The following is a 26137-nucleotide window of genomic DNA, read 5'->3' as shown; positions in this document are numbered from 1 at the left end:
CTGTATACTGAAAACTACAAAATGCCTAAGTAAGAAATCAAAGAATGGTCCATGCCTGTAATCCTAGCTGCTCGGGAGGCTGAGGCTGTGCCTGGGTTGGGGCATGGGTCCATGTGAGCCCACAGCCCATACTTCCCAGCTGTGCCGCCCTGCTTCCCTGCCTGCCCCTGACCATCCCTCTGACCTCAGTCTGGGCCATCTTAGCTTTCCTTCCCATATTTTCAGAGAGATCCAAAAGTGCCAGTTCCATGAGAATGGGGACTTTGTTCACCACTTCCTATCCACCACCGAGCACACAGGTGACACTGAGATTTGCCAGATAAATAGATGGATGAAAGTTGTGCTCTCCTTGGCCTTCTCCCCCTCCTGAGCCCCAGCCCCCCACCGTGCCCCCAGGCCTTCCAGCCTGCTGCCCCTGCTGACCTCACCGCTGGTCCTCGCCTGCTCTTTCACATCACCCTGTCTCTGCTCCAGCTTCGCCTCCCAGGAGGGACCTTCCCTGCCTACTCCTGCAACCCTGCCACTCCCTCCACTTCACCACCATCCCATCACCGCGCTCTGTTTTAAGGTTTTTGCTTTTTGCAAAAACAAAACAAAACAAAAACAAATTATACAGGGGTACATAATAATTATTTATATGTTTACTTGAAAGTCACTGGTTTTACTAAAGCTGTGTGGTGTTCGCATGGCATTTGCCCTACTGTCAATCTCTCCCCAGAGACTCTGAGCATGCACATCGCCCTGTTTCGGTTCCTCCATCCTATTGTCAGTCTCCCCTTCTAAACGGTAAGTTCCAGAATGGCTGGACCGTTGCCTGTGTCGTTCTCAGCTCCGCACAGTAAATGCTCAAGAAATGTCTAATGACACAGGTCTGCCCCCGAGGGAGCCCAGGCCCAGGGGCCAGGGTCCAGGGTCCAGGGTCCAGGGTCCAGGGTCCAGGGAGAAGATGCGAGTGGTGAGCCGAGGAGTGTGGACGTCCCAGGCACATCCAGCACTCCGTTAGTCCCCGAAGCCACGCCCCCGGCCCCGCCTCCGCCGGGCGCGTGTCCCTTTAAGGGCGGCTGGGCCGGGCTGCCGGCTGGGGCGCGCGCCGCGGCCTCGCTCGGGGCCGGAGCCTGCGCGCCCGCGCCCCGCGCCCCGCGCCCCCACCCCGCGCCCCCGCCCCGCGCCCCCCGGACCCCAGCCGGCGCGGCGGCCCCTCGGCGGCGGTCATGTCTCCCGGCCGGCCCAGGCAGGGCGGCGCGGCCCGGGTCCCCGCGCCCGCGCCGGGCGACCGCCAGGGGCCATGATCCGGCTGGGCGGCTGGTGTGCGCGGCGGGCCCGCGGCGCGGCGGTTCCCGCGGGGCGGCGCGGGGCTGCGCGCGGGCCGGGCGGGGCGGGCGGCCGCGCCCTGCGGGTGCTGGTGGACATGGACGGCGTGCTGGCCGACTTCGAGGGCGGCTTCCTCAAGAAGTTCCGCGCGCGCTTCCCCGACCAGCCGTTCATCGCGCTGGAGGACCGGCGCGGCTTCTGGCTGTCGGAGCAGTACGGCCTCCTGCGGCCCGGGCTGAGCGTGAGCATCCCCGCCCGGCCTGGGCCCGGGCCTGGGCGTCCCGTGCGGGGCCGCGGAGCGGGGCGCCAGGTGACCTTGGGCGGGTCACGCCCTCGCCGCGGGTGGCGACCGCGCTCTGGCAGGGCGAGCCCCGCGCTCGGGATCTGCCGGCCAGCCGTTGAGGGCTTCTGAAAATGCAGGGGGTACAAAGCCTAATAGCCGAACTCTCCGCCTTCGGCTGAGTTCTGAATTTGTGGTGTATTTGGCTTCAAGTCGTTCGTAAAATTTTTAAAAATATAAAATAGACGTTACACGTTAAGTCCTTTTTCATCCCTACCGCAGTCACAGTCCCATTTCTTCCTTCCCGTGAATTTGGTGGGTGCCTTTACCAATTATGTTGCCCTTTTCCATGAAAGCTTAGCTTCTAGTGGTATTTGAGGGCCAGAGCTGTTGAGTGACTTTCTGGGCATCACGCAATGAGTCAGTGGTTTGTCCGCCTCTTGGTTTGTCCCCTTGCAATGCTGTCCCCTTGTAGCTCACTCCTACCCCCAGTCCTGCTGTGCTGCATCCTCTGAGTCCCTGAGGAAGAGAGGGGAAATATCCGGGGGGGACATGCCAGACAGCTTGGTTTGTAAATTTAAACAATTTTGTGAAAGGAGTAGGGGATTTTCATCATGCACAGACTTAAAGAGACTGGGTGTTTCTGGCTCCCTTGAGTGGTCACCTAGGGTCACTGCCAGAGGATTTGATGGTGAGGAGGAGGAGGGTGTTAGAGCCCATTTTGTGACCACAAGTTCTCTGCATCCGCTGTTCTGTGAGTAGACATGATTATCTCCATTGTGCAGATGAGGAAACTTGCCCCAAGTTCAATGCTAATAAGTTTGTCTGCCTCCCAAGCTCATTTATCTTTCTCCACCCCAAAGTCCTCTTCTCTGTCCTGCAGTCTCTAACAAGTCATCCTTCTTCTGACTGCAAAGGGCACCTTACTAATGTGGTTTGTTGAGGGACAGGTGTTAAAACGGGAAACCAAGTGCCATTTGTTTTCATCAACATCAGGCACTTCAGAAGGTGACTTGTACTGAGCTCAGTATGCCCAGAGCTGACACCCAATGACAAACTTTAAGCTGGAGGAAATGCCCTAGTAATTTCTGCAGCCTCAGCAATAGGCTGCACTGCATTGTGTGTGTTCTCTTATAGGCAGCGCACAGCACTGGGAGTCTGGGCACCTTACTTCCTCCCAAGAGTGTATCAGTGTGATGAAACTAAGCCCATCCGCAGCGCTGCAAAGTACAGTGGCTTTTCCTTTGTGCAGATTCTGTGCACGCAGAGTTACCAGTTTCCAAGTACAAGGCAAAGGAACAGAGCTCATGGAGCAGTGAGGAGGGTGCTCTGGGAGTGACCTGTGATTTCCTCTACTTCTGCTCCCCTTCCCAAGGCACGGCTCCCTGCAGGACATGCCTCGTCTTGGCCAAGCTGGCCCAGTGTCTGTGGTTAAAACAAAACAACCCTGTTATGTAGGCGGCATATCCACCTCACAACATTCTGCTCTATCTGCATTCCCTTTGATCTTCACAGTACTCTGAGGGGTCATCAGGGCAGAGGTGAAAAGCAAAGCTCATTTTAACCGACTTAAAAATCTTAAACTGTTAGGATAGATGAACTGAGCCCAGAGAGGGCAAGTGCCTTGACCAGGGTTTCACAGCAAGTTAGTGTTGGGGAAGGAAAGGCTATTGAGAAGCTGGCGTTACCTACAAGGTGCTCCATGCTGTGTATCTGTTATATCCTCACAATAGCTCTAGAAGGAAAGAGTGGACTCCTAGCTTTATTTTATAGATCGGTAGAGAGGCTCATTGATGTGGGGTGTTCAATGCAGGGCCACATGGCCCTCCACACCGTCTCTATATATGAACCAGAAGCCCTGAGTTCAAGTTTTCATAGTGTCATCTCAAAGTGGCCTTGAAAAAAATCTTCCTTCTCTATGAATTGGGTTGCAAGGATCAAACGTATTAGTAATAAGCATACATTTGCTCAGCTGCTTATAGTTCACAAGAGCACTGCTGGTATGATCTCAGCTTCTCCAGCCATACATGTGACGGGTGTTGTTCTGGAAGGTACAGCTGCTGACCTGGAAGGGGTACTTCCCACACACACACATGTAGGATTCAGGTTCCTACTTCTCAGAGGCTAAGATGTTTTTCCCTTCCTGTGCCACTTTTCCCTTGCCTGGCCCGGTGACAGAAGGTAGAAAGGCAATAGCCTGGGAGTTGGGCGATGGGGTCCTCCTCCCAGCTCAGCCACTGTTTTGCCATGTGACCTTGTTTCCCCATTCTGAGCCTCAGTTTTCTCATATGTAAATTGAGGGTCTGGATTTTTATCTTCTAACACTAAAAGCAGCGGGATCCTTTTTTTAAAAAAAAAAATGTACTTACTGGCACCACAACACGCAAAGCAGATAAAAGCAGAGTTGTTCTGGTTGTGGGAGCAGCCTGGAGCTCCCCAAATCGTCCTTCCACCTTGCCTCCCTCCTGCTCCCTCTCCTGTTCCCTGTGGCTCAGCAGTGCCCGTAAAACTCTCTGGGTTCCTCCAGCTCTCAGGTGTAACACCTCTGCTGCCTCAGCAAGACCGGGCCAGCCTCAGCCCCCATGACGCTCTGGCCATTGGAAGCACATGGTTCCGGATGAGTGGCCTCAGGTCCCCCAGAGCTCCAGGGGGTGCAGGAATCCATGGCTCTGACGCCTGAGTGGGTCTCTGCTGGATCCCGACAGAAGTCAGATCCTTTCTGGAAAGGGCCCTGAAGCACACACAAACTCTGTGTGCCTCCTTTCCCCAGGAAATACGTCGTTGGGTGTGTTTGGGGGGTGAGGGGAATGTGGAACCCCCCTACTTCTCAGCCTTGATGTCTTCCTGAGGTGGGGGCAGCGAGATGCCGAGGACCTTGGAAGTAACTTGCTTTTCTCTACTTCCCAGGAGAAGGCCATCAGCATTTGGGAGTCAAAGAATTTCTTTTTTGAACTTGAGCCTCTGCCAGGGGCCATAGAAGCTGTGAAACAGATGGCCAACCTACAAAAGTAAGTCTGTCTTCCCAGCCCCACCTGTTGGGACCCCCAAGCCTGTACCTTCTTCCTGCCATCCTCCCTTCTCTTGCCTTCTGCCCCCACCCCACCCCACCCCCGCCCCCACCCTCTCCCTTCCCTCGCCTCAGCCCTGCACAGGGCTGTGTGAAACAGGCTTGGTTTACACAAACTTGAGAAAAGAGTTCATTTAATTTGACCTGGTTCACCAGGTGCTGAAGCCTCATTTAGTCAGCAGGTACCTAAGAACTATTAGACGCCGCTGGCACCAGCGATTCAGAGATGAGCAGAGTGTGGCCCTTGCACTCGTGGGGCGTCTAGTCTAGTGAGAGCAGACAGTCAACAAAGAATTACAGAGTGAAGATAATCACAGGTTGTACTAAGAACTGGAGGAAAGGAGGTTTAGTGGGAAGCCTCATTTAGAAACGTTGCTTAAGGAAGGAGGGGTGGTATCGCTTGAGATATTTCTGTTTTGTTCTGGTAAAATGAGTGGTTCCGTGGGCTAAAGCCCCCACTGTAAGGGTCTGTTACTAGACTTGGATAACTTTTATTGGCCACAATTTTGTTTGAATTTCTCAACCTGAATGACAAACATAAGGTATGTTTTGGCCTTCACTGTGCCATATAAATGCCTCTAAAAACTGTCCACTTTCAAAGTTCTAATATGATGAGTAGGCATCAGAGACACACAAAATGCTTAGAGTTTAGGAGTTGAATTGGAGACTTTGTTTAGTCAGTAATTTATCTTTGGACTTGAGTCCAGGTCCTGTAGAGCAGTGCATTAATATTTTATTCTGGTTTGTGATACGAACTTGATTTATAATGGGTCTGTAGCAAGCGCTTAGAGAGGCAAAGCATGTGTGTTCTGCGTTAGCACTTACACTTTTCAAAACTCTACTCAGCCTGGGGCGGCGTGTCCTGGCCTGGAGTCCCCCTGCTGGGTTCTGGGAGCCGCGTGGCACAGCAAGGCCCTGCAGGTTGGTGCCCAGGCTCACGTCCCCCTCCTCCAGAATCTCACTCCCAGACGCTGGGCACGTTATTAAACGTTCTGGGTCTCGTTTCTCCATCTGTAAAATGAAGATAAGGAGACAGTCCTCAGTATAGTGCCGGTGTGCGTAAGTGTTCGGCGAATGCTAGCTGCTGCTATTGCTCTTCTGAGGGGTTTGATAGGCATGCTACAGGAAAGGCAGTCTTGAGGCAAAACAGTGTGGGAGACACTGAATTAAGTAGCTTTCTTCAACAGTGTTCTAGCCCGGGAGCTTTTCTTCACAGCTTCCCTGTTAACACTTTTGCAGGAATTCAAGTTTGGGAAATGCAAGTGCAGACCATACCTGATCCTTTTCCTCTGTTTTTGCTCTTAACTTGGTAGAAGATTCCTGTGGTCAGTCAGTGTGCAAAGTCTGGACCGAGCGAGGGGTCTGTCAGGACTTAAGTGGACGCCGTGTGGGGGGTGAAGTAGGCACTCCAAACACAGGAGTAGGCTGTTAGACTGGGACGAATCAGCACGTCCACGGTGTTTGCAGCCACAAGCCTGGGTGATAGCCCCAGTGGGGGTGCAGGTGGAGAGCCCCCGGGGCCTAGAGCCAACCATGGGAGAGGAGCAGACCACGGTGAGGCATGAAGGCCAGAAGCCAGCACAGTGCCCGAGGGGCTGAGTGCCCTGGGGGAGTTGAGCAGGGTGAGGTGGGCTTGACACAGGGATATGCAGGTCCTTGTTGACAAGGAGCGACTTCTGCAGAGTGAGGGGGATGGAGCGTGGGCTGGAGTGGGGGAGGCGGCACAAGAGATGACAATGTGGGGTCAGCAGGTGGAGGCCGCTTGCTGGGTAGGTTCTGCGGCAGGGGTGGGTGTCAAGGCGTTGCACGCGTATATGTTTAAGATGCGAGGTGCTAGCCCACGCGTGGAGGGGAAGGAGTGTGTGCTGCGGGGCAGAGCGCCGTGGAGGTCGGAGGGCTAGAGTGCAGGCGCAGGTGGAGGGCCAGCTGAGGGCAAGGAGGCCTCTTCCTCCTGTGCCATGGGAGGGAGAAGAGATGAGCCCAGACACAGCAGGCCTCCAGATGGGGGCGGGGAGCACAGGGAGGAGTCTCAGCTGCCCGCAGGCCCAGAATGGCAGCCCGGGAGCCTTGCTGGTAGCGCCACAGGGGCACTGGAGGAGGCCCCCAGGCAGGGCCCAGCTTTGTGTCAGGAACTGGAGTGGAGTCGGGTCCATGTGATGATGGGAATTTTCTCTTCTCCAGCAGCGTTCAGTTGCTCGGGGCAGGTGGGAGGAGTTGGCTAGTCGGGCTCTTTCAGGGGCCTGGCCAAGCACACCCCACAGAGGAAGAGACAGGCAGGCAGAGTGATCGTGGCGATGGGCCACAGAACCCCGGCTGAAGGGGGCCACGAAGCTGGGGTGAGAGGTGACGCGAGGACGGGTGCCTCCGCAGGCGTCTGTCCCAGTGAGGTGGGAGAATTGAGCACGTGATGCGAGATGATGTTTGCCAAAGTGGCAAAGCCCGAAAGTGGGATTCCAGCAGAGTGATTCCAAGCGCCAGGGCTGACCGTGGGACAGTGGGAGAGCTGCTGGTGACAGGGTGCGGAGAGGCACTTGGAGGCGAGGAGGCTGGGAACTGAGAGGCCAGGTGTTGGGTCTGCAGGTGTGCAGTGCATGTGGACTGTCACGGGGTGGTGGCAGGTGGAGGGGACGCTGCGGGCCAGCAAGGGGGAGGGGTGTGAGGGGTGGTACCTGGCAAGGGTAGACAGTGGCTGCCAGGAAGGCAGAGGGGTGTGCCACACAGCGTGAGTGTCAGCAGAACCTGGGACTGGGGAGGAGCAATGGAGAAGGAAGATGCCTTCCTCACCTTCCATCTCTGAAGTTTGCGAGGTGTGGGAGGGAAACAGCTCTCACCCGAGACCAGCCAGGGAGGCAGACCAGACCCTTGTGTGAGGCCGGTTCCCGTGGGGGTGAGGGGGGCAGGACATCGGGAGAGGTGGGTGTTTGGCGGGAAGCAGCAGGTGCAAGGGGTGGGATGGTTGGCAGGAGGAGAGCAGAGTCACACCCCACGTCCCAGAGACCTGGCAGTCTCACCTGGGACTCTCACAAAGAAAACGTTAGCAATGCAGTCTTCACAGGCTCAGTGAGGTGGGCCAGCAGGTGTGGGTTCCAGAGGCTTCCTGAGGAAGTTTGGGACTAGCCCCCTGTGGGTGAGGGGCTGGGGCCCTTTGGGTGTGGGGGGAGCCGGCACCGTGACACCTGGGTACCTGGGAGGCCCTTTGGGTCAGTTCCCACATCACGTCAGCACAGAACTGCAGCCCGTGGGGCCGTGGCGTTCCTCACGCAGAGCCCGGGCCTGTCTCCAGGGACTCCAGTGCTGGAGGACGCCGCCCAGCGTGGGGCGGGCTCATCCTCGGTGCTCCCCATGGCCAGAGCTTGCACGTGTTACCGGAATTCTCTTGCTCATAGATTTCTTTACCTACTACTTTGCATTGCATGAGGTCCTGGTCAGATGCTGTAAGTCAGATGTCCACCCCTGAGCTAGCTGCCTGTGGCCAGGGTGCGGTCACACGTGGGTGCCCAGGGCCATCAGACAGGACAGAACTGCAAGGTTGACATCTCTGGTGTGGAGGTAACACAAGGCAGTGGGTTTGCCGTCCCAGGTGAAGGGCTCGGCCTCTGAGAGGGCCCAGCCCCGTGAAGGCAAGGTGGGTGGCCAAGGCTGCGGCGTGGTGGCAAAGTCCTGTGGTGGCCAAGGCCGAAGGCCGGACTCGCGGCTCACTCTCCTCTCTCTTGTCGGCAGCACTGATGTCTTCATCTGCACAAGCCCCATCAAGATGTTCCGGTATTGTCCCTATGAGAAGGTAAGGCTGCATCTTGGTGGTCAGGCCTTACCCAAGGCGCCACTGCTGGGGTGCTGGGTTCTGCATGCCGGGAGACGGGCGTGGACCATCCCAGTGCTCCTCCCCTGGGCCCCTGCAGCACCAGCCTGGGTTCCCAAGCACCAGATGGGGCCTGGTTACAGGCGAGTTCTCTTGGGGGGCCCATCTCCCCCAACTAGCCCGGCCCAAGCAGCCTCGTGAAGGATGCTGGGTGAGGACAGACTGGCATGGGTTGCAGGCACGTGGGCTTATTTCCATGGAAGTCTTACAAAGGAGAGACAGCTAAGGTTCATTTTTCTATACACCCACTTTATTGTCTTTATTGAAAAGAATTAGAATTACACAAAATTGAAACTTCTCTGGAAACTGGGAACCCGTGGTTCCAAACCACCCAGAGGAAAGGTCTGTTGCCCAGGAGGAGCGCACTCTTGCCAGAGGGGCATCAGGGTGTCCCCTGGGGACATCCCAGCAGCTCTTCCCAGGCCCAGGAAGGTGGGGTTTTGTGCCAGAGCCTCCCTTGCTCGGGGGCTTCAGACCTTCAGGCTGAGTTCTTTCAAGTGTCTTCTCGTGACCTTTCCTCCTTCCGACCTCATATCAGAAACGAAGTTCACACGCCCAGCCAACGTTACGTGCCTTCCGTGTGTGTCAGTGGGAAGGGAGCCCATGCTCCACGCTCAGTGAGCAGTTACCCTGGCGCTACGTGGGCACTTGGTGCCATCATGCCATTGAGTCCTCACCACACCCTGCCATCCAGCAGCTACCCTGACCCTGTTTGACACCCAAGGACCACGCGTTCGGTTGAACCCAGGAGGGGAAGCACCTCCCCCGAGGTAGTGAGTAAGGAGTTGGGCGGGCAGGCCAAGCCCACTCTTCCGGGCAGGGCAGTGATCCCCGAGTAGCTCCCCAGACCCACAGGCTTGGCACCCTCCGGAGACTCGCTAGAAGTCAACGTCTTTCGGCCCCACCTGACCTTCTGAATGAGAAACCCTGGCAGTAGCAATGATGGCTTGTCAAGCCCAGCAGGTGAATCTGATGTACCCTCAAGTTTGTGAGCTGTGGGGCTGGAGCCCCTGTTTGAGCTACAGGTGCCCTGGGTGGTCAGGGTGGTTGTCTAGCACTCACAGGCGTGGGGCTGACCAGATGGCTCTCGTTCGTCCATTCCCAGTGTTCACATATCTGCTTTGTGTTGGCCATCCCACCGCGTAGCCCCAGCCCGCCCAGGGCTGCCCGTGGAGCTCCACACTCACAGCTGACAGGTCTGTCCCTGAGGCACTGGTCCCCTGTGCACATCCTTCCTTCCCCCCAGGCCTCCTTGGGCCAGAGGTCGGCAGCCATCCTGCTGACACCTTCCTCCTAAGCCTCACATCCAGGGCATCGGGGAGTCCCATTTCCTGTGGGTTCTGTTTCTAAGACGTGTGGCATCTGTCTGCTTCTCTGTCTCCCCATTGCACCAGCTTAGCATTTCTTCCCAGCACTCCTGAAACTGCCTCCTAAACTGTCCTCTCCTTTCAGTTCCACACAGGGCTGACAAGGCCTTTCGTGCAGCAGATCACATCAGTGCCCAACTTAAAACCTCTTTGTGGTTTCCCTTTAAAACCACGTATACAAACTCTTGGCCACGACCTGCAGGGCCTGCCTGCCCCTTCACCCGCAACGCCCTCGGCCCTGTTTCTTGAGCCTTTAGCTTGGACTGTCCCCTCCTACGCTGCAGGCCTGGTCCCATCTCATCCGTGAGGCCTCAGCATATTTAAGTATGTTCTTTCTCCCCTCGTTTCATCTCCTGGCTGTGCGTCCCGTATAACACTTCCCACTGTTTGAAACGGGGTTGTGTCTTCGTCTGTGGCTTGTTCTTTGTCCGTCTCCCCACGCGCCTGCGAGCCATGCGAGGGCCGGAGTGCTGGCCGTCCTGCTCACTGCACACCCCAGGCCGGCGTGCCTGGCCCACTGCGAGACTCGCCGTTGCTGCATGAATAGATTCCTTTGTTCAAGACAGTCATCAGACACCTGTTGGCAGTGATGCTCACTGTCTGTTTGCCACCTCTGACATGCCAGGCACTCTCCTTTTATTAGCACTTTCGAGGCTTACAACAGCTCCCTGTGAAACAGAAATGTTCTTCTAATTTGACAGTTGAGGAAATTGAGGCTCAGAGAGCTGGGGCGGCTCGTTTACTGGGTGTAAGGATGGTGCATCCAGCGGGGCCTGGTCCCAATCTCTCCGTCCCAGAGCCTGTGTCTGCCCCCACCGTGCCCTGCGAGTAGCACCCGGTCATTGGAGAGGATTCAGAGACAGGACACATTTAAGAGGAGACAGATGTCAGTTAGGGCTCTTCAGTCACAAGCAGCATCGACAGCCTCTGGCTAACTTGAACAAAGCTGGGATTTATTAGGGGGGTGTTTATTTGCTCAGAAAGTCCAAGGGAAACCTGAAGAAGCAGGTGCCAGACAACAAGGCCCAGAACCCGAAGACGGTCTGCCCAGCGTAGATGCTCCCAAGACACTCGAGCTCTGTTCTGTCCGTCTTCGGGTTTCATCGCCCGAGATTCATAGTCGCAGGGGAGAGAAGCCCATCAGCTGCGCCTGGGTTCCGTGCCAGCCCCGGGCATCCTGACAGACGCCGCTGACGGCGGAGGGCAGCTTTCCAGAGAAAGATTGAGGGGTCCTCACCAAAAGAAGGGGCACAGTGTCCTGATCAAACGAGAGAAGACAGGGAACAAAGCCCACACTGGCAGTCCTGCCACCTAGAGGTGGTGACACTGTTGGCACTTTGATGTGTTTCTTTCTAGTTTTAACTTTGATGCATTTTAAATATTATATACATATATTTTAACACAATTTAAGTTTCATATGGTTTAGTATCCTTTTTCTGTTTGATAATTTTATATTTTTAGGCTTTTTTTGTTTGTTGTTGGGTTTTTCTACTGGCTCAGGTTTGAGCATTGACAGCCTTTTTTCTGTCATCAAATACTCTTCTTCAAAAATGTGATTGTTAATAGCCAAAGATGTCATATAAACAAGTCTTTGTATGGTCACGTCCTTAGGATGAATTCCAGGAAATAGAATTCCTGGATCGCACAAAGAAAGATAGGGTTCTGGCATATTTGACACAGAAAGTTGTATCCATTTCCACTGTCCCAGAAGTGGGGACAGAACCCCACCCCCACCCCACCAGAGCCAGGGAGGGCCACATGGGGTCCTTGGACAGAGGAAGTGGGATGCCAAGCAAAGACACGAAGACGGGAACATGCGGAGTGAGAAACTCATGGTGAATTTTATTGGCTGGTGGTTACAGGGACTGGCTAGAAAGTGCGATTAGGCCAGGTGAAGTGTATTAGCTCTTCCAAAGTCTCCCAGCCATTGTCATGGACAGCCACACTGCCACCTTTTAACCCGAGTTCAGACGAAGGGTGTGAGTAGGGTGAAGGTCACTCCAGCCACCTCCTCACCCACCACCCATCCCCCTCCCAGCCTGCAGAAGATACTTCTCCCCGCAGCTGGCGTGGCCAGCTGGCCGGGACAGGTGAGTGTTAACAGGTCCTCTGCTGCCTGGGGTGGTGCGAAGGGCCGGAGGCGGGTCTCAGGACGCGTCTGCACAGGACGTGTCTGCACAGGACGGATGTCCCGCCTCCACAGTAGCCCTGGCCTGGGCTCACCCACAGGGTTCTTCCCCTGGCCCCTGTCCACCGAGCAGGATTGGCCTTTGGTGCCAGAGTGGGAGCTTTTCTCATTGGTTGATCTCCACTTGAGACCCAGGCAAAGGAGGGGGACAACATTGCTGTGAGCTCACCCTTCTTATCATATGTAGGGGTCATCAGAACCTTCTCTCTGGCTGGAGCTCACTGACATTTTAGACCCCAAAGTTAGCTCTATAATAGCTAACTTTTATTCACTTGGTGGTATGGGTAGGCAGGGGCTTTCCCTGTAGTGATCCATCTAATCTTCATAATAGCCTTACGGCGTAGGTGCTGTTATTATCCCCATTTTATGGACAAGGAAACCGAGGTGCAGAGAGGTTCAGCCACTTGCCCAAGATCAGCAGCAGGCAGGTGGTGAGCCGGACTCCAGAGCCTGTGCGGCACCCCTTGGGCTGCCTCTCCTGCCTGCACCTGACTTAGAACTCAAAAAGCGTGATTTGTACTTTTCTTTCCCTCAAGGAGAGATTTTTAAAAATCCACAGCATATTCTTCATTTACAGGCATGACATTTGACTCTGACTTTTTCTAGTTCAGAAAGGGAAGTAATCATAAGCTGAATCAAGTGAAGTACTTGGATGTGAAGTGGAACGTGTTCTTTTAATTTGAAGCTTGGCTTCCAGATGACATATCTGCCAGATTCGATGTTGATTTTAAGAATAAATGTCAAAAATTCCCTCTCCATCATTGAGCCACTTCCTTTAACCTCAAATAAAAGTGTAGACCACTTTTTGAACTTAAGAAGATAATGAATTAAATTTCTTTGTACATTTCATACCAAATTGCCCAGTTGCCCCAGGTCTGTGGACCCCCGTGAGACCTACACTGAAAGGCTCATCACTGTCCCATGGCCCACGGAGAAGCCCCGGGTTCTGTTAGGGACAGCGTGGCAGCTGCTCCTGGGCTGCTGTCCACTCCCTACTTCCCTGTCCTCTGTCACTGGGGCTCATGGCATGTTTCTGGCCCATGCCAGTATTTATAAAAAATTGACTGTTTAAGCTAATTGGTCCAGGGTTTCTTTGGGGGGTAGTAGAAACGTTCTGGAATTAGGCAGTGCTGATGGTCACACAACATTGCGGGTGCACTAAAAACCACTAAACTGTTAGCTCTAAGTTAGTGAATTATATCTCCAAAAAAATATCAGCTGCTCAGATGGCTAATAGTTCCAAAAATAACTACTCTTCTGCTTAGATATGGTCACTGTGTCATCATCACAGGGATTTTGGACAAAAGTGTGTGATCCCTTTACAGGGTCCTCGGTATGGTGTTTTTCAAAGTGTGTTATTCATTCCCCCCACACCTGCGCCCGCCATCCCTGATGGGAGCCTGTCCCAGGATCCGCTCATTGAGTGGAGCAGGGCTCCGGGAGGGTCCCGTCCAGCATTTGCACGAAGGACCATGTCTGGCTGGGGAGCCTCCATCTCTGAAATGCACGCTTGGTCCTGGGCCGTGAGCTACAGGCTCAGGGAGAGAGGGAGGCAGGCTGCGGAGCTGCCTGGCGTCTGCCCCTCTGTCCCTTGCCAGCACTGTCCTCTTCAGCATCCACCTTCCCTCATGTGTCTTCTGGGCAGTCACTGAACTCTGGGAGAGCAGCGCTTGGTGCCCGCAGCCCTGGTCTTGGAGAAGGCACCTCTCCTGGGGGTCTTTCCAGCAATTCTTTAGCTACCTATAGTTTGGATTCTGTTTCAGGCATTTTTTCAGATTCTGGTTTAGAATGACAGCACCATTTTACACCTGGGTAATTTTTCGTTCATCTGGCATGAAGTGTTTCATCTCCAGTGTTTTCAGGAAACAAAATGTTCAGCAGGTGAAAAATGAGCAATTCTTCTTTTCTAAAACAGCCACTAACAAAGATGACGAGTGATTCCTTGTCTAAGTCTAGCTTTATCCTCAGAAGGTTCCTCCGAGGCAAAAGTGAGCTGAAGGCACACCCCCACCCCGCCAGCAAGGCGCCTCCCGCGCCCGCACCACCCAGACCCACAGCCTGCACCCGGTCTGCTCTGGGTGTTGTACTTGCGTTTGGGGTGGGGGGAAATGGGAACTCTTTGTACCTTCAGTTCAGTTTTTCTGTGGACCTAAAACTGCTCTAAAAACCAAATTCTGTTTTTTAAAAACCCACAATGAATGAGAGTTCCTTTTGCTCTGTATCAGTGCCAGCATTTGGTATTGTCAGGGTTCTAGATTTTGGCCATTCTGATAGGTATGTAGTGGTATCTCGTTGTTCTAATTTGTATTTCCCTGATGACTAATGGTGTTGAACATCTTTTTAAGCAAATAGCTCTCCTTATATCTTCTGTGATGAGGTGTTCGAACCCTTTGCCTGTTTTTTCACAGGGTTATCTGTATTGAGTTGTGAGATTTTTATATATTCTAGAAACGAGTCCTTTATCAGATAATGTGTTTTACAAATATTTTCTCCCAGTGTGTGATTTGTCTTTTTATTTTAACAGTGTCTTTTGAAGAACAGTTTTACACTTTTAGCTGACGTTACAATCCATGTTGGGTTAATTTTTGTTTATGGTAGGAGGTAAAAATAGAGGGGTTTTGGTTGCTGTTGTTGTCTTTTGCATATGGATCCAGTTGTTCCTCTGTTGGAAAGGCCTTCCTTTCCTGACTGACATATCGAACTAGCTTGGTACCTTGGGCCCATTTCTGAAATATATCCTGTTCCCTTGATCTAAATGTCTGCCCTAATGTAAATATCCACACTGTCTCAATTACTGTAGTTTTATAACAGTTCTTGAAAACGGTATGAGTTTTCCAACATGATTCTTTGTTTTAAAAATTGCTTTAGTTGTTCTAGGTCCTCTGTATTGATATAAAAGGTTTAGAACCAGCTCGTCAGTTTCTACAAAGAGTCTGGTGGGAATTTAATTGCAGTTACATCATAGGTATAAAGCTTAACAATATTGAATCTTCTGATCTGTGGACACACATGTATCTTCATTTATTTATGTCTTTAATTTCTCTCATCAATGTTTTGTAGCTTTCAGTGTACTGGTCTTGCACATATTTTGTTAAAATTGTCTCTATTTAATGTTGGGTTTTTGGCATAGAGCCTATATTTTTTAATTATAATTTTTTTTGTTGTGGGAAATACATATAACAAATTTACCATTTTTGCCATTTTTAACTGCACAGTTCAGCGTATTTCATTTTTATTGTAAATGGCATTTTTTGTTTAATTGTAATTTCCAATGTGTAGAAATATAAGTGATTTTTGTATACTGACCTTGTATCCTGCTATATTCCTAAATTAATAGTTCTAGTTGCTTTTTTGTAGATTATTTGAGAATGCTAAAGCTTAGGTGTAATAATTACATTTATTTAGTATTTGATATGTATCAGCACTACTCCAAGTGCCCTACACAGATTTTATTTTATTTTACTTTTTATTTTATTTATCATACCGACAACATTTGAGAAAATTGAGCTCAGAAGGTTCGATGGCTTGGCCAGAGGACCCACAGCTCGTATCTTTCAAAGCCATAGGGGTGGGGGAAGTGGCTGTTTTGGAAAAGAAGAGTTGCTCATTTTTCACCTGCTGAACATTTCGTTTCCTGAAAACACTGGGGATAAAATAGTCCAGGCCTGATGAACGTAAAGTTACTCAAGTGTAAAATGGCTGGGGTCAGACAACAGCCAGAGTCCTTTCTCTGAGTGCTTCTGTGCCCAGCTGCAGTGCTGAGACTGCATGCACGGTTCCCACTGAATCCCCGGAGGAACCCTCGAGGTAGAGAGTGTTGTCATCCCTGCTCACCCTGCAGGGGCTGGGCGGTGCTGAGGAAGAGACTCCTGACCCCTGTTTAGAAGTAGCAGCACCAGTGTTCATGCCCGTGCTCCGTGAGGCTTGGACAGAAACGGGAGCTCTCCGATCCAAGACAGGAGGGTACAGTGGTGAGGGCTCTGCCACTCGAGTCACTGGCCCTCTCTGAGCCTCAGTTCCTTTATCTGTACAGAATCTATTTATCACTGTTGTTGTGTGTGTCATTTTCCTAAATGAACCTTTCTGCAGAGAGACTCCATCTGTGGTCTGCATGCTGGCGCTGGCCCGAGCCGAGAGAAACACGGACGTTGGGTGTGAGATTGGAAACTTGCATGGCAATTTGGCAGTGATGCAGCACCCAAGCACATGATTTGGTTTCATATCTTGCAAAAGTGTTGGTCACAATGCATCGGAGATTAAGAAAAAACCCAGACTGGTCTTTTGCATAGATGGTTTGTGCGACATGGCTCTAAGGGATCCCCTTGGACTTGCTTGTGTCTCCTCTCCAAGGCCCAGTCCCAGTGGCACCCAGCCCTGCCCAGCACCCCGGCCCTTCTCTTACTGTGCCCCGATTCTGTGCCCAGCCGTGCTCCAGGGCTTTCTCCTGCTCCTCAAACACCTGAGCACGTGCCTGCCGTAGAAGGCAGTTGGTGAAGGTAGTTGGTGTTTCCTGTTCCCTCTGCCTGGAGTGTTCTTCTTGCCCACCTGTGGAGAGCAGGCTCCCTTGTCGCTGGGGTGCAGCGCAGAGGCCGCCTTCTCAGAGGTGCCCCCCCCCCCCCCGCCTCTGCCACAGCTCCGTGTTCGCTGCGGGTCCTGTCCCGCGGAGCTGGCGTGTCTGTCGGTCGCCTGCCTCCTCTCGCTGGAACGCACGCAGGCTCTGTGAGCCTCTCCGTCCCTAGAACCGCGCCTCACACGACGTTGGTTGAATAACTGCGTGAATCAAGACAGTTCGGCTGTGTAGAAGGCTTAGATGAGCTGATGGACGCTGTGCTGCCCGTGGAGCAGGCGTGCCAGAAGTGTGAGCCCCACACCCGCCCCTCTGTTCCTTCCTCGACTCCCCCACCCAGGCCCCCTCATCCTGGCCTTGTGGCGCCGCTCTCTGTGGGGTGGAGCCGCGAGGAGGTCCTCAGCCTCGCCAGGGGGACAGTCGTCTGCCTGTGGTGAGGTGGCTGGACCCTCACCCAGCCGTTGTGTGGACCTGGTGGCCCGCTGCTATTTTATAATGGGGGATTGTCCTGAGAAGATGGCTAGCAGGTCCCTGCAGGGCCACCCTGCGGTCTCGGCCTTGAGGCCTCTAGAATCGGAGCACCCTCCCTCCTGGGAAGGGCTGGCCCAAATGACCCCTGTCTTCTTCATACATGTGTTCATTGGCTTGTTTGGTCATTTCAACAAATACTCATTGAGATATGGTCCTTGTCCTCGGGAATGCATAGTCTAGAGGGGCAGATGTGAAACAAGCAATTATACAAATATGTAGGGACACTTGTGACCACTGCTGGGAAGGACATTAGAGTGTGACGGTCATGGAAGGCTGAACAAGCTTCAGGATGAGGGCTCGCTTGCTGGAATTAGGGGAGTGTGCACACACTGTGTGTGCCGTGTTCCCTCGTGTGCGCTCGGGTGCGTGCACGCGTGTGAGTGTATCCTGAAGGAGTGTTCCAGTCAGAGGACGGGGCTCGTGTGACGCTCCTGAGCAGAGGCAAGCATAACATAGCACAGAGATGGAGAGAAGGCCACCATAGAGGGCATGGCAAGGGAGGTAGAGCCCAGAGAAAGGTGAAGCCTTGGCGGGTCAGCCCGCTCTGCAGGCCCTGCCTGCTCCCTGCGCTCTGCCGTGGAGGGCCACATGCAGCGTGGCTCGGAGGCCCACCCACCGCTGTGCCGTGAGGCCCCTGGGCGTCACAGGGCTGTAGGGGGCCCAGCACCCGCCCTCCAGCAGAAGAAAGCCATACCACTGCACTGTGTCCCATCCCTCATCTCGCACGGGGTCACGGGGCCGGAGAGGACAGGGACCTGCTTGGGGGTGCAGCAGACATGCTGAGCTCCCTTCCTAGTCTGGGGAGCTTCTGTTTGTTCTCCATGCAGGAACCAGAGGAGCTCTGGAACAAAGCGTACCCCGTCCTGCCCTCCCCTGCTGGTTAGGATCTATAGTCTCACAGGGGCTGTGAGTTAAGGTGTTTGACTGCAAATGGCAGAAGTCTAGAAGGGTATTGGAAGGGGCTCTCAAGGTGGCTAGAGACTGCGCTTGTGCAGGGCAGGGCCTGGCTCACTGGGTGCCTGGGCCCAGGCTGCACTGGGGTGGTGAGAACAGCCAGGGCACACGCCCTTTAGGAAGCAGGTGACTCCCCTGGGAGCTGAGGGAGGGGAAAGGATGCCGAGAGCCCACCAGCGGCCAGGGTGCCCGCGGCTCGCCAAGCCCCAGTCTGATTCCTGTCCTGAGCAACAGAGCCATTGTGAGCTCCCGTTCCCGAGCCTCTGTCTGGCGGGACACACCCTGCGGCACCCGGAGCGCCCTCTGCCCGCAGTGCGCCCCTGTGCAGCTTGCTCGTTGCTTCCAGAGAAGCCTTGGTTCTCGTGTGGCTTCTCCCAGCCCCTAGAGGCTTCTTGGTAGCCCTGTCCTCCAGATTTTTGTAATTGATGGTTTAAATGCCCCTTTAACGTTAATAGCTGTCTCCTCTGGGCTGCGGCGAGCTCCCTGAAGGCAAGGACTGCTTTTTTTGTCTTGGTTTTCTTTGTCTAGTGCCTAACAAATCATTGCCAAAGCCCGCTGGGGGCGGGGAGGGGTTTCAGTGGCTGACCTCTCTCCTCTGCTCCGTGTGAGGCCGTGCTGCGCAGTACCAGGCGCGTGGGGCCAGTGCTGGCTTTGAGTCATGACTCCGCTGCTTTCTAGACGTGGACCAGCCACACCGAGCATCAGCTTCCTGGGCTGGCAAGTCCCCTCCGCACAGAGCGGCTGGGGCTGGGCCTCAGTGTCGGCTGTTGGCCGAGGTTCTAGGCTGGCCCGTCCTGGGGAATGCCTGGCTGTCCCCCAGCTCTTGGTCTGCCCCCAGGTCCGATGTCACTTTCTTCTCACCCTCTGGCCCCTGTTCACCTCCAGTATGCCTGGGTGGAGAAGCACTTTGGCCCGGAATTTCTGGAGCAGATGGTGCTGACCAGAGACAAGACCGTGGTCTCCGCCGACCTTCTCATAGACGACCGGCCGGACATCACAGGCAAGTGGTCTGCGGCCGGCGAGGAGCGCGTGGGGGGCCCAAGCCTTGCAGCCCCTTCTGCTGAGCGGTCACCCCCCAGCTGCCTCCTGCCCTGGGCGTCGGGAGGAGGGTGCCGCGGGCAGCCCTGGGCACGTCGCCTCGCAGCCGGAAGCCTCGCCTTCCTCTTGCAGCATGGAGGCTGCACTCCGGCTCCCAGGCGTTCACTCCAAATGCAGCAAAGCCTTGTTCTTTACAAAAGCAGTTTGGACTGGCCCAGCCTATGGCAGGAAAGCAGGGCAGGTCCTCTGGTTCCAGGTGGTGTGGGAGCCGTGTTTGTCCTTTTGCCAGATGATCCCAGGACAAACAGACTACTCGACCCCGAGTGGCCTGGAAAGGAGAGGGGAGACGTGTGGGTTCACTAGGGCTTCGGCCATGGCTGAATCCCGGGCTTCAAGCAGTGTCACTCAACATTCGGTTTCTTTGTCTCCCGGCCCTGCTCTGCCCTGTTTGCCAGCATCTGTGGGCGGGCTGCCGCTCCCAGTAGCTGACAGTAGTTTCAGGGTTACAGCCTGTTCTTTTAGACACCCCAGTGGGAAAACACAGAACATTTCTTCCCTAATGGTTTTGGGGCTGGCTTGGGAAACATGCCCATCTCTAATTCAGTCACCGTGTCCAGAGGGTGGGAGCCACAGGTGTCCCCCAGCCCCTCCTAAACCACGTGGTCTCCCAGGGAGAGTCGGGGCAGAGGGTGCCAGTGACCTGTAGGGCCCAGACGCCTGCTCGCCTTCCGTGTCCTGGCACGAGGGGGCGGGGCGGCCTGTGTGAGGAGCTGCGGGCAGGGCCTTACCCCGGGGGGGGGGGGGCAGCGTCCCACCGGCAGCACTGGTGTGGGCAGGAGGATGGATGTGTGGGGAGGCTCCCGAGCAGCCTGGCCTTTTCCCACCCCCACCTGGGCCGGCAGAGAGGGGCGGGCGGGGTGGGCAGAGCCAGGTGAGAGGGTGGGAAACTGTCCACTGGGGTGCCAGCACAGTCACCACTGTACAGGTGAGGACACAGTCTCGGTGAGGCAAGTTGCCTGCCTGGGGACACCCGGCTGGTCCTGGGTGGCCGAGCTCCAGGGCCCCCAGCCACTGGTCTCAAGTGCCGCTTTCCCTCCCGCAGGGGCCGAGCCAAACCCCAGCTGGGAGCACGTCCTGTTCACCACCTACCACAACCAGCACTTGCAGCTGCAGCCTCCCAGCCGCAGGCTGCACTCGTGGGCGGACGACTGGAGGGCCCTGCTGGACAGCAAGCGGCACCACTGAGCTGGCCGGTGCCTCGGGCTTCTGCACAGGGCCCTGGTCTCAGGGCTTCCAGCTCAGGCCTGCGGAGCCGGTGCTCTGGGGTCAGGGGTCCCTCTCAGACACTAGGGGCAAGATGACCTCCTGCTGCATGTCCACTCCCTTTCCCAGCCCTGCCAGGCCTTAACCTGATCTCAGGGCACAGTTGGGCCCTGTGGGCCCTTAGACACAGACATGTGCTCCCAGGCAGTTTGAGCTGACCTCAGGCAGCGGGCCCTAAGCTGCCAGGGGCCCAAGGGCCACCATTGCCTCTGCACTCCCCAGGTAAGTCCCCCGAGGCATTAGGAGCACCCACCTCCCAGGGTCTTCAGCCTGTCAGCAAGGAGTGCCAGGAACACGGTGACTGAGGTGCTTCCAGTGGGCACAAGCCCCTCACGGTCTCAACTACGACACCCCTCGTTCCACCGCCTGCACAGTCTGGTCTCCCCAGATGGCCTGTCGTGTATTCAGCAAACACTCATCAGGCTCTGTGCCAGGGGATGACACCGGCCCCGCCTTCAACCAGCTTAGAGGTTCCTCGCACCTTTGTCCCCGGGGCCCTGCTCACAGAGACCCACAGGTTTGAATGTTTGTTGAATGCATAAAAAATAAATGCTGTTCACATGTAGCCCGAGGCTGTGGCCTGTCCTGAGATCCTCTGGCGTCTGGCCCCTGGGGAACCCACTGCAGTCCTGTAAGGGTCTGGGTGGTCCCACTGCAGTAATGGCAGGGGCTGGGGGAGGGGGAACAGCTTCGCCCCATGCCTCTCTGACGGTACAGAGCCGGCAGCCACCGTGCCTGGGTCACCCACGCCACACTGGCTGGTGTGGAAGCTTGGCCCCTGGCCTTCCTCTGCCTTCTCAAGCGCCTCATTCCATGCCTGCCCCAGTTCCCTGGAGTGGGCCCCCCATCCTCTGCTCACCCACCAAGGATAAGTTCCTGTAAGATCCCAGGAACCCTGGGGGGATGGCTGATGTTAGGGCCTCAGCTGTTTTTCCTTTTAACCCACTTAGAAGTGACAGCTTGAATCAGTCACCTCTCCGCTGCCCTCTGGAGAGATTTTGGGGGCCACTTTCTTATCCTTGAGACCTTCCCCATCCTGTTCTGGCTACTCCCCGCATCACTGCCCTAGGAAGGAAATGTGGGTTACCCATCTGGGGGTGGGGAACCTGGGCCTCAAGGCCACACGTGGCCCTCCAGATCCCCAAGCGTGGCCCCTCGACCAAATCCAACTTTACAGAACAAATCCCTTTAGTATTAGGTCATTAAATATGAAATGTCTGATTTTGAATCAAAAGTTTAGTTTATTATATCTCAAACAAGAAGCAGTACAACTAAAGTAGGTGCCTAAACTAGCGACATCGTTTTGCCATCTCAATGGCAGCTTTATGCTACCAGCACAAAAACTGCCAGCAGCAAAGAAGCCTGGAGAACGCATGGCGATGAAATCTCTCGAGCCATTTTCCACAGGTTGTTGAGAATTGAATGTTTTTCCTCGAAAGAAGTGGTCCAAAGCCTGGAAGAAGTGGTAGTCAGTTGGTGCAAGGTCTGGTGAATACAGTGGATGACAGAGAGTTTCCAAGTCCAGCCTCTGTAGTTTGAGCAGTGTTGTTTGTGTGACATGTGGTCAGGTGTTGTCTTGCAAGAGGACTGGCCTGTCTCTGTTGACCAGCATCGGCTGCTTAATCACAAGCGTCCTCATCATTTGGTCCACCTGGTTGCAGTGGACAACCACTGTAATTGACCAGGTTTCATGAAGCTGGAGTGGGTAATACCAGCGCTGGGCCATCAGACAGACACCATTAGCTCTTTCTGATGAATATTTGGTTTTGGACTGTGTTTTGGCACTTCATCTTTATCCAGCCATTGTGCTGAAGGCTTGTGACTGTCAGAAAGAATCCATTTTTCATCACATGTGATAATAATGTGTTCTCTTCTGACGCTCGTTTAACTCATGCGGTACCCATCTATCCAGCTGCTTCACCTTGCCGGTTTGTTTCAGATGGTGCAATATTGTTGGAATAGCGACGTCAAACCTTCCTGCTAATTCACACGTAGGCTGAGAGGGATTTGCTTCCGCTACAGCTTTCAGCTTGACACTATCCACCAGGTCGCCCACGTGGCTCGTTTTCAAGATTAAAGTCACCAGAATGGAACTTCTCAAACCATCAACGGACTGTGTGTTCATTAGCCTTGTCCTTCCCAAACACTCTGCTGGTATTTCGAGCTGTCTGTGCTGTGTTGATTCCACAACGCAACTCATGTTCGAAAATAACACGGATTTTTGACTTATCCATGGTTTCATTAAAAAAAAAAAATTGTGAAAGATAATCACAAGCCAAAACATGCGTTTGAAAGGCTGAGGATGCACCTTCACAATAAAAAATAAAACAAGAAGTGTCACAGTGAAATGTCAGAGATTTCAACTGTCAAACTTAGTACTTAAGGAAATCGGACATTTCATACTTAATAACCTAATACAAGGATTTGTTCCATAAAATTTGGTTCAGTCAAAAGGATCCAGAAGGCCACATATGGGCCCGAGGCCGCAGGTTCCCCAGCCCCGCAGGGTAGGGTCAGGTAGGAGAAAAGACGAGGGAGGAAGAGCTCCTCTGGGCTTGGCCAAGCGCAGCCTTCCTAGCTCCGCTGGGGTGGGCAGAGGTGCTCTGCTGTTCACTCCCACTAGGGATGTATTTGGGGTTGCATCACGGGATGCAGAAACCAGCCGGCCTCGCAGGGCAGTGTCCAGAGGAGCCCTGGCCACCTCGACCTGTGGCCCCGGAGAGAGCCAGACCCCGGAGTGCTGGCCCGCAGCTGCTCTGAGGCCCTCGCTGCTTCTGATGTGAGGAAGCAGCTGCTGCCCAAGCTGAGTTACTTCCTCCTGCTCCCCTGCGCCGGCCTCTCTGCTCCCTCCCCCTGGTCACAGCAGGGCCTGCCCCTTGCTCCACACCCCCTTTCCAGAGAGGCCCAGGTCTCCATGTACGGGGCTCTCCCTGCTTTGCTGCGTCCGGCCGTGATGACAACCGTACTTCCCTTGGACTTGGTCCTCGCGGTGCAGGGAGGAGGGCCCACCGCACACCTGCTGTGTGCCGGGGTCTGTGCTAGACCCGGGCACAGCTGTGGAGGAGACCCGCCCTGGAAACAAAGCCACTAGGCCCGTTTCATTCTGAGGCCTGTTCTGCTGATGACAAACAATCACTGCCAGCCGGGTTTCTCCCTCCCTCCTGCCCCAGGAGTATTCCGGCTTGGCGGCCCACTTTGCGTGGGGGTGCAGGTGGTGACCGGCATCTGGTCCTCGTGCCAGTGTCACTGAGAGCGGTGTTCGCCCACCCTGGGTGAGCTGGGGAGGGACAAGGGCAGGAGCAGGGGGCCGAGCCACCCCCGGGGCCATCCCCTGCCTGTCTCCAGCCGCGTTTCTTCCTGACCCTTGCTGTGTGCTCCCAGCCCAGGAGGCCTTTGTCCAGGTCGGCCGGGCCGGGCTGGGCCGGGCCGGGCAGCCTGACCCTCTGTCGGCTCCGAGCAGAGCTACTGCAGGAATGCCACGCTCTGAATCCTTCAGCAGGCTGACTCTTCCTCGGCCTTTTCTCTCAAACTGATGACTGCTGTGAGTTTTAAAGGGCAGTTTAGAAACTCTTAAGGCTCCAAATTGCTGAATCTGTTCTCTGCTCAGCTATAATCACTCACCCCGAGGTAGGCAGCCACTTCAGCTGCATAATTAGTTTAAAGGAGAAAAATTAATTGCAGGGCAATGATGCTCTGGTCACTGCTTCAGAACACGGGCCCCCAGAGGAGCGTCCCAAAGCCACTCGCTGTGATGGTGATGTGCCCCTCCAGGGGAGGTCGAGGGCCTGGGGGGGTTGTGAGGGGGTGAGCCCTTGGCTGAGGCGCTTGGTGGGCGGGAGCCTGGGAGAGGCGGGAGTTATGGGGGAGCAGGGCGACAGCCAGTGGGCGCTGCCTGCCCCAGGCTGCCCTCCCGTCCCGTGGGGGCCGCTGCTCCATAGCGCTGGGAGGCCCCGCAGCAGCCCGTGGCCCAGGCCAGGACCCCAGGCTTCTCGTCAAAATTCACCTGGTTGAAATGACGGCTGCTTTCTTCAAAGCTTGGGGAGCACATTTTGCTTCAGAACCCATTCATGAACGCCAGAAAAGGAAGTCCACCTCCCAGTGGGAGAGCCGGGCTCGGTCCTGCCCCGAGATGGGGCCATGTGCCAGCTCTGTCCCTGGCCGTATTCACCTGCTGGCGGCTGGGACCAGAGCCCCTGGAAGGAGCGGAACCCAGGTGGAGGGAGCCGGAGGGTCTGCTGGAAAAGCAGGTGTGCCCAGCAGGCAGGAGTCCCCACCACAGCCTCAGGCGCCTGAGAGCCGAGTCTGCCCTCCTGTCCTGCCCAAGGGCAGGGGCACCTCAGCCTGGCCCCCACCCCAGCGTGACGGTGGCCCTGCCGAGCAGGCGCACACTGCTCCCGCCCTCAGCCCTCTCAAGGCTTTCCTGTTCCCTGTGCCTGGGGGCTGGCCAGGACAGCCACCTTCAGAGGGACCTCCTGGCATCTCCCCGCTTGGACTCCTCTAGTCCCTGAGCCCAGAGACCCCTCCTCTCGTCTGAGGCGAGGGCAGCCGGCCCTGTCCAGGGCTCAGGGTCCCGAGTCCTGCTTGGGCCAGCTCATTTTGACAACACATGTAAGCTCTGAGTCCTCCTCCCAGAAAAGAAGTGATGACAGTCCTCGCTTGGTGGTGTCACCAGCGCAAACAAGGCCACGCGTGTGAGGGCAGCATTTTGACTCTTCCCCACGAGAGTCCACGAGGCAGTGCCGTCACGCCCCGCCGAGGAGAAGGTCCAGGGAGGCAGCGACTTACCGGAGGCCGAGTTACGTTCAGACCCAGGCGCGAGTTGCTCAGTGCTTCTCAGCAGCCGGCCTCTGGCCACCTGGGCTGTTCTTCAGACTTCCGCCTGCAAGGACGTCGTGCAGAGACACACCCTCGCTCCCGTGGCGGGGCCCTGCGCACTTCTCTGCCCAAGGGCCCGGGGCTCTGCAGGCTGCTGGTGGAAGCGCCACCCTGTATGTGACCGGGGTTGGTGGGGTACCCTGCGCCCTCAGAAGGACACAGAGTCCTTGGCCAGCTCTTTGCTGAGCAGCTGTCGTGTCACCGGCCCCTGTACCAGGCACTGAGGGACGTAAGTACCTAAGACCACGCCCTCCTTCCCAGGGCTGCAGACGTCTCGCTGGGATCCCAGACGGCGTGGACCGTGTCCCCTGCTGCGGGAGGGTCCCTCCTACGCCCAGGCAGTGGATCGGGTGGAGGCTCGGCTCCTTGCATGCCCTGTCAGGAGGCGGCCGCGGGAGTGGTCAGTGTGTCCCAGCACCAGATGTTCTTGTGCCGGGTCCCCTCAGCATTGGCCTGGGGAACAGGTGACCCGAGCCCCCTTCTGTTTCCCCAGCCTGGGGGTGTCCTCACTGCCCCCTCCCCCCTCTCCACGTCTCATGCCATTCATAGCTCTTCCCTTCCAGGCCCCAGACTCGCCTTTGCACGTGCCAGAAACTCGGCTCAAACCTGCCCGTGTGCAAAGCCCGCAGGCCTGGGAGGCCCAGGGATTTCCCCCAGGGGCTCAGACAGCGGGGCCGGGGCTCCTCTGCCTTCTTGTCCTCTACCTCTGCTCCTTCCCGTGGCTGCGACCCCCCTGCAGGCAGAGCAGTTGGTCCAACGTGCCACGCTGAGTGAGTG

General features: G+C 55.4%; 1 protein-coding gene across 2 annotated transcripts; it reads left to right on the top strand.

Annotated features, from left to right (window-relative positions):
- The first annotated feature begins 1270 nt into the window (after nt 1–1270).
- NT5M (5',3'-nucleotidase, mitochondrial) lies at nt 1271–21050 on the top strand. Of its 2 annotated transcripts, none has more exons than XM_012747934.3 (5): nt 1271–1552; nt 4499–4599; nt 8379–8439; nt 19010–19124; nt 20265–21050. In XM_012747934.3, exons 1-5 carry the CDS (start codon nt 1286–1288, stop codon nt 20405–20407), a joined length of 687 nt encoding a protein of 228 aa, XP_012603388.3. In that variant the 5' UTR covers nt 1271–1285; the 3' UTR covers nt 20408–21050. The 2 variants fall into 2 exon arrangements, with proteins under 2 accessions (XP_012603388.3, XP_075850198.1); XM_075994083.1 differs by having other exon boundaries at nt 1271–1621.
- The last annotated feature ends 5087 nt before the right edge of the window (nt 21051–26137 follow it).

The sequence above is a fragment of the Microcebus murinus genome, chromosome 18 (genome assembly GCF_040939455.1).
Source record: "Microcebus murinus isolate Inina chromosome 18, M.murinus_Inina_mat1.0, whole genome shotgun sequence".
Classification (NCBI taxonomy): Eukaryota; Metazoa; Chordata; class Mammalia; order Primates; family Cheirogaleidae; genus Microcebus; species Microcebus murinus.
Note: the sequence above shows the minus strand (reverse complement) of the source record. Positions and strands in the feature narration are given on the sequence as shown.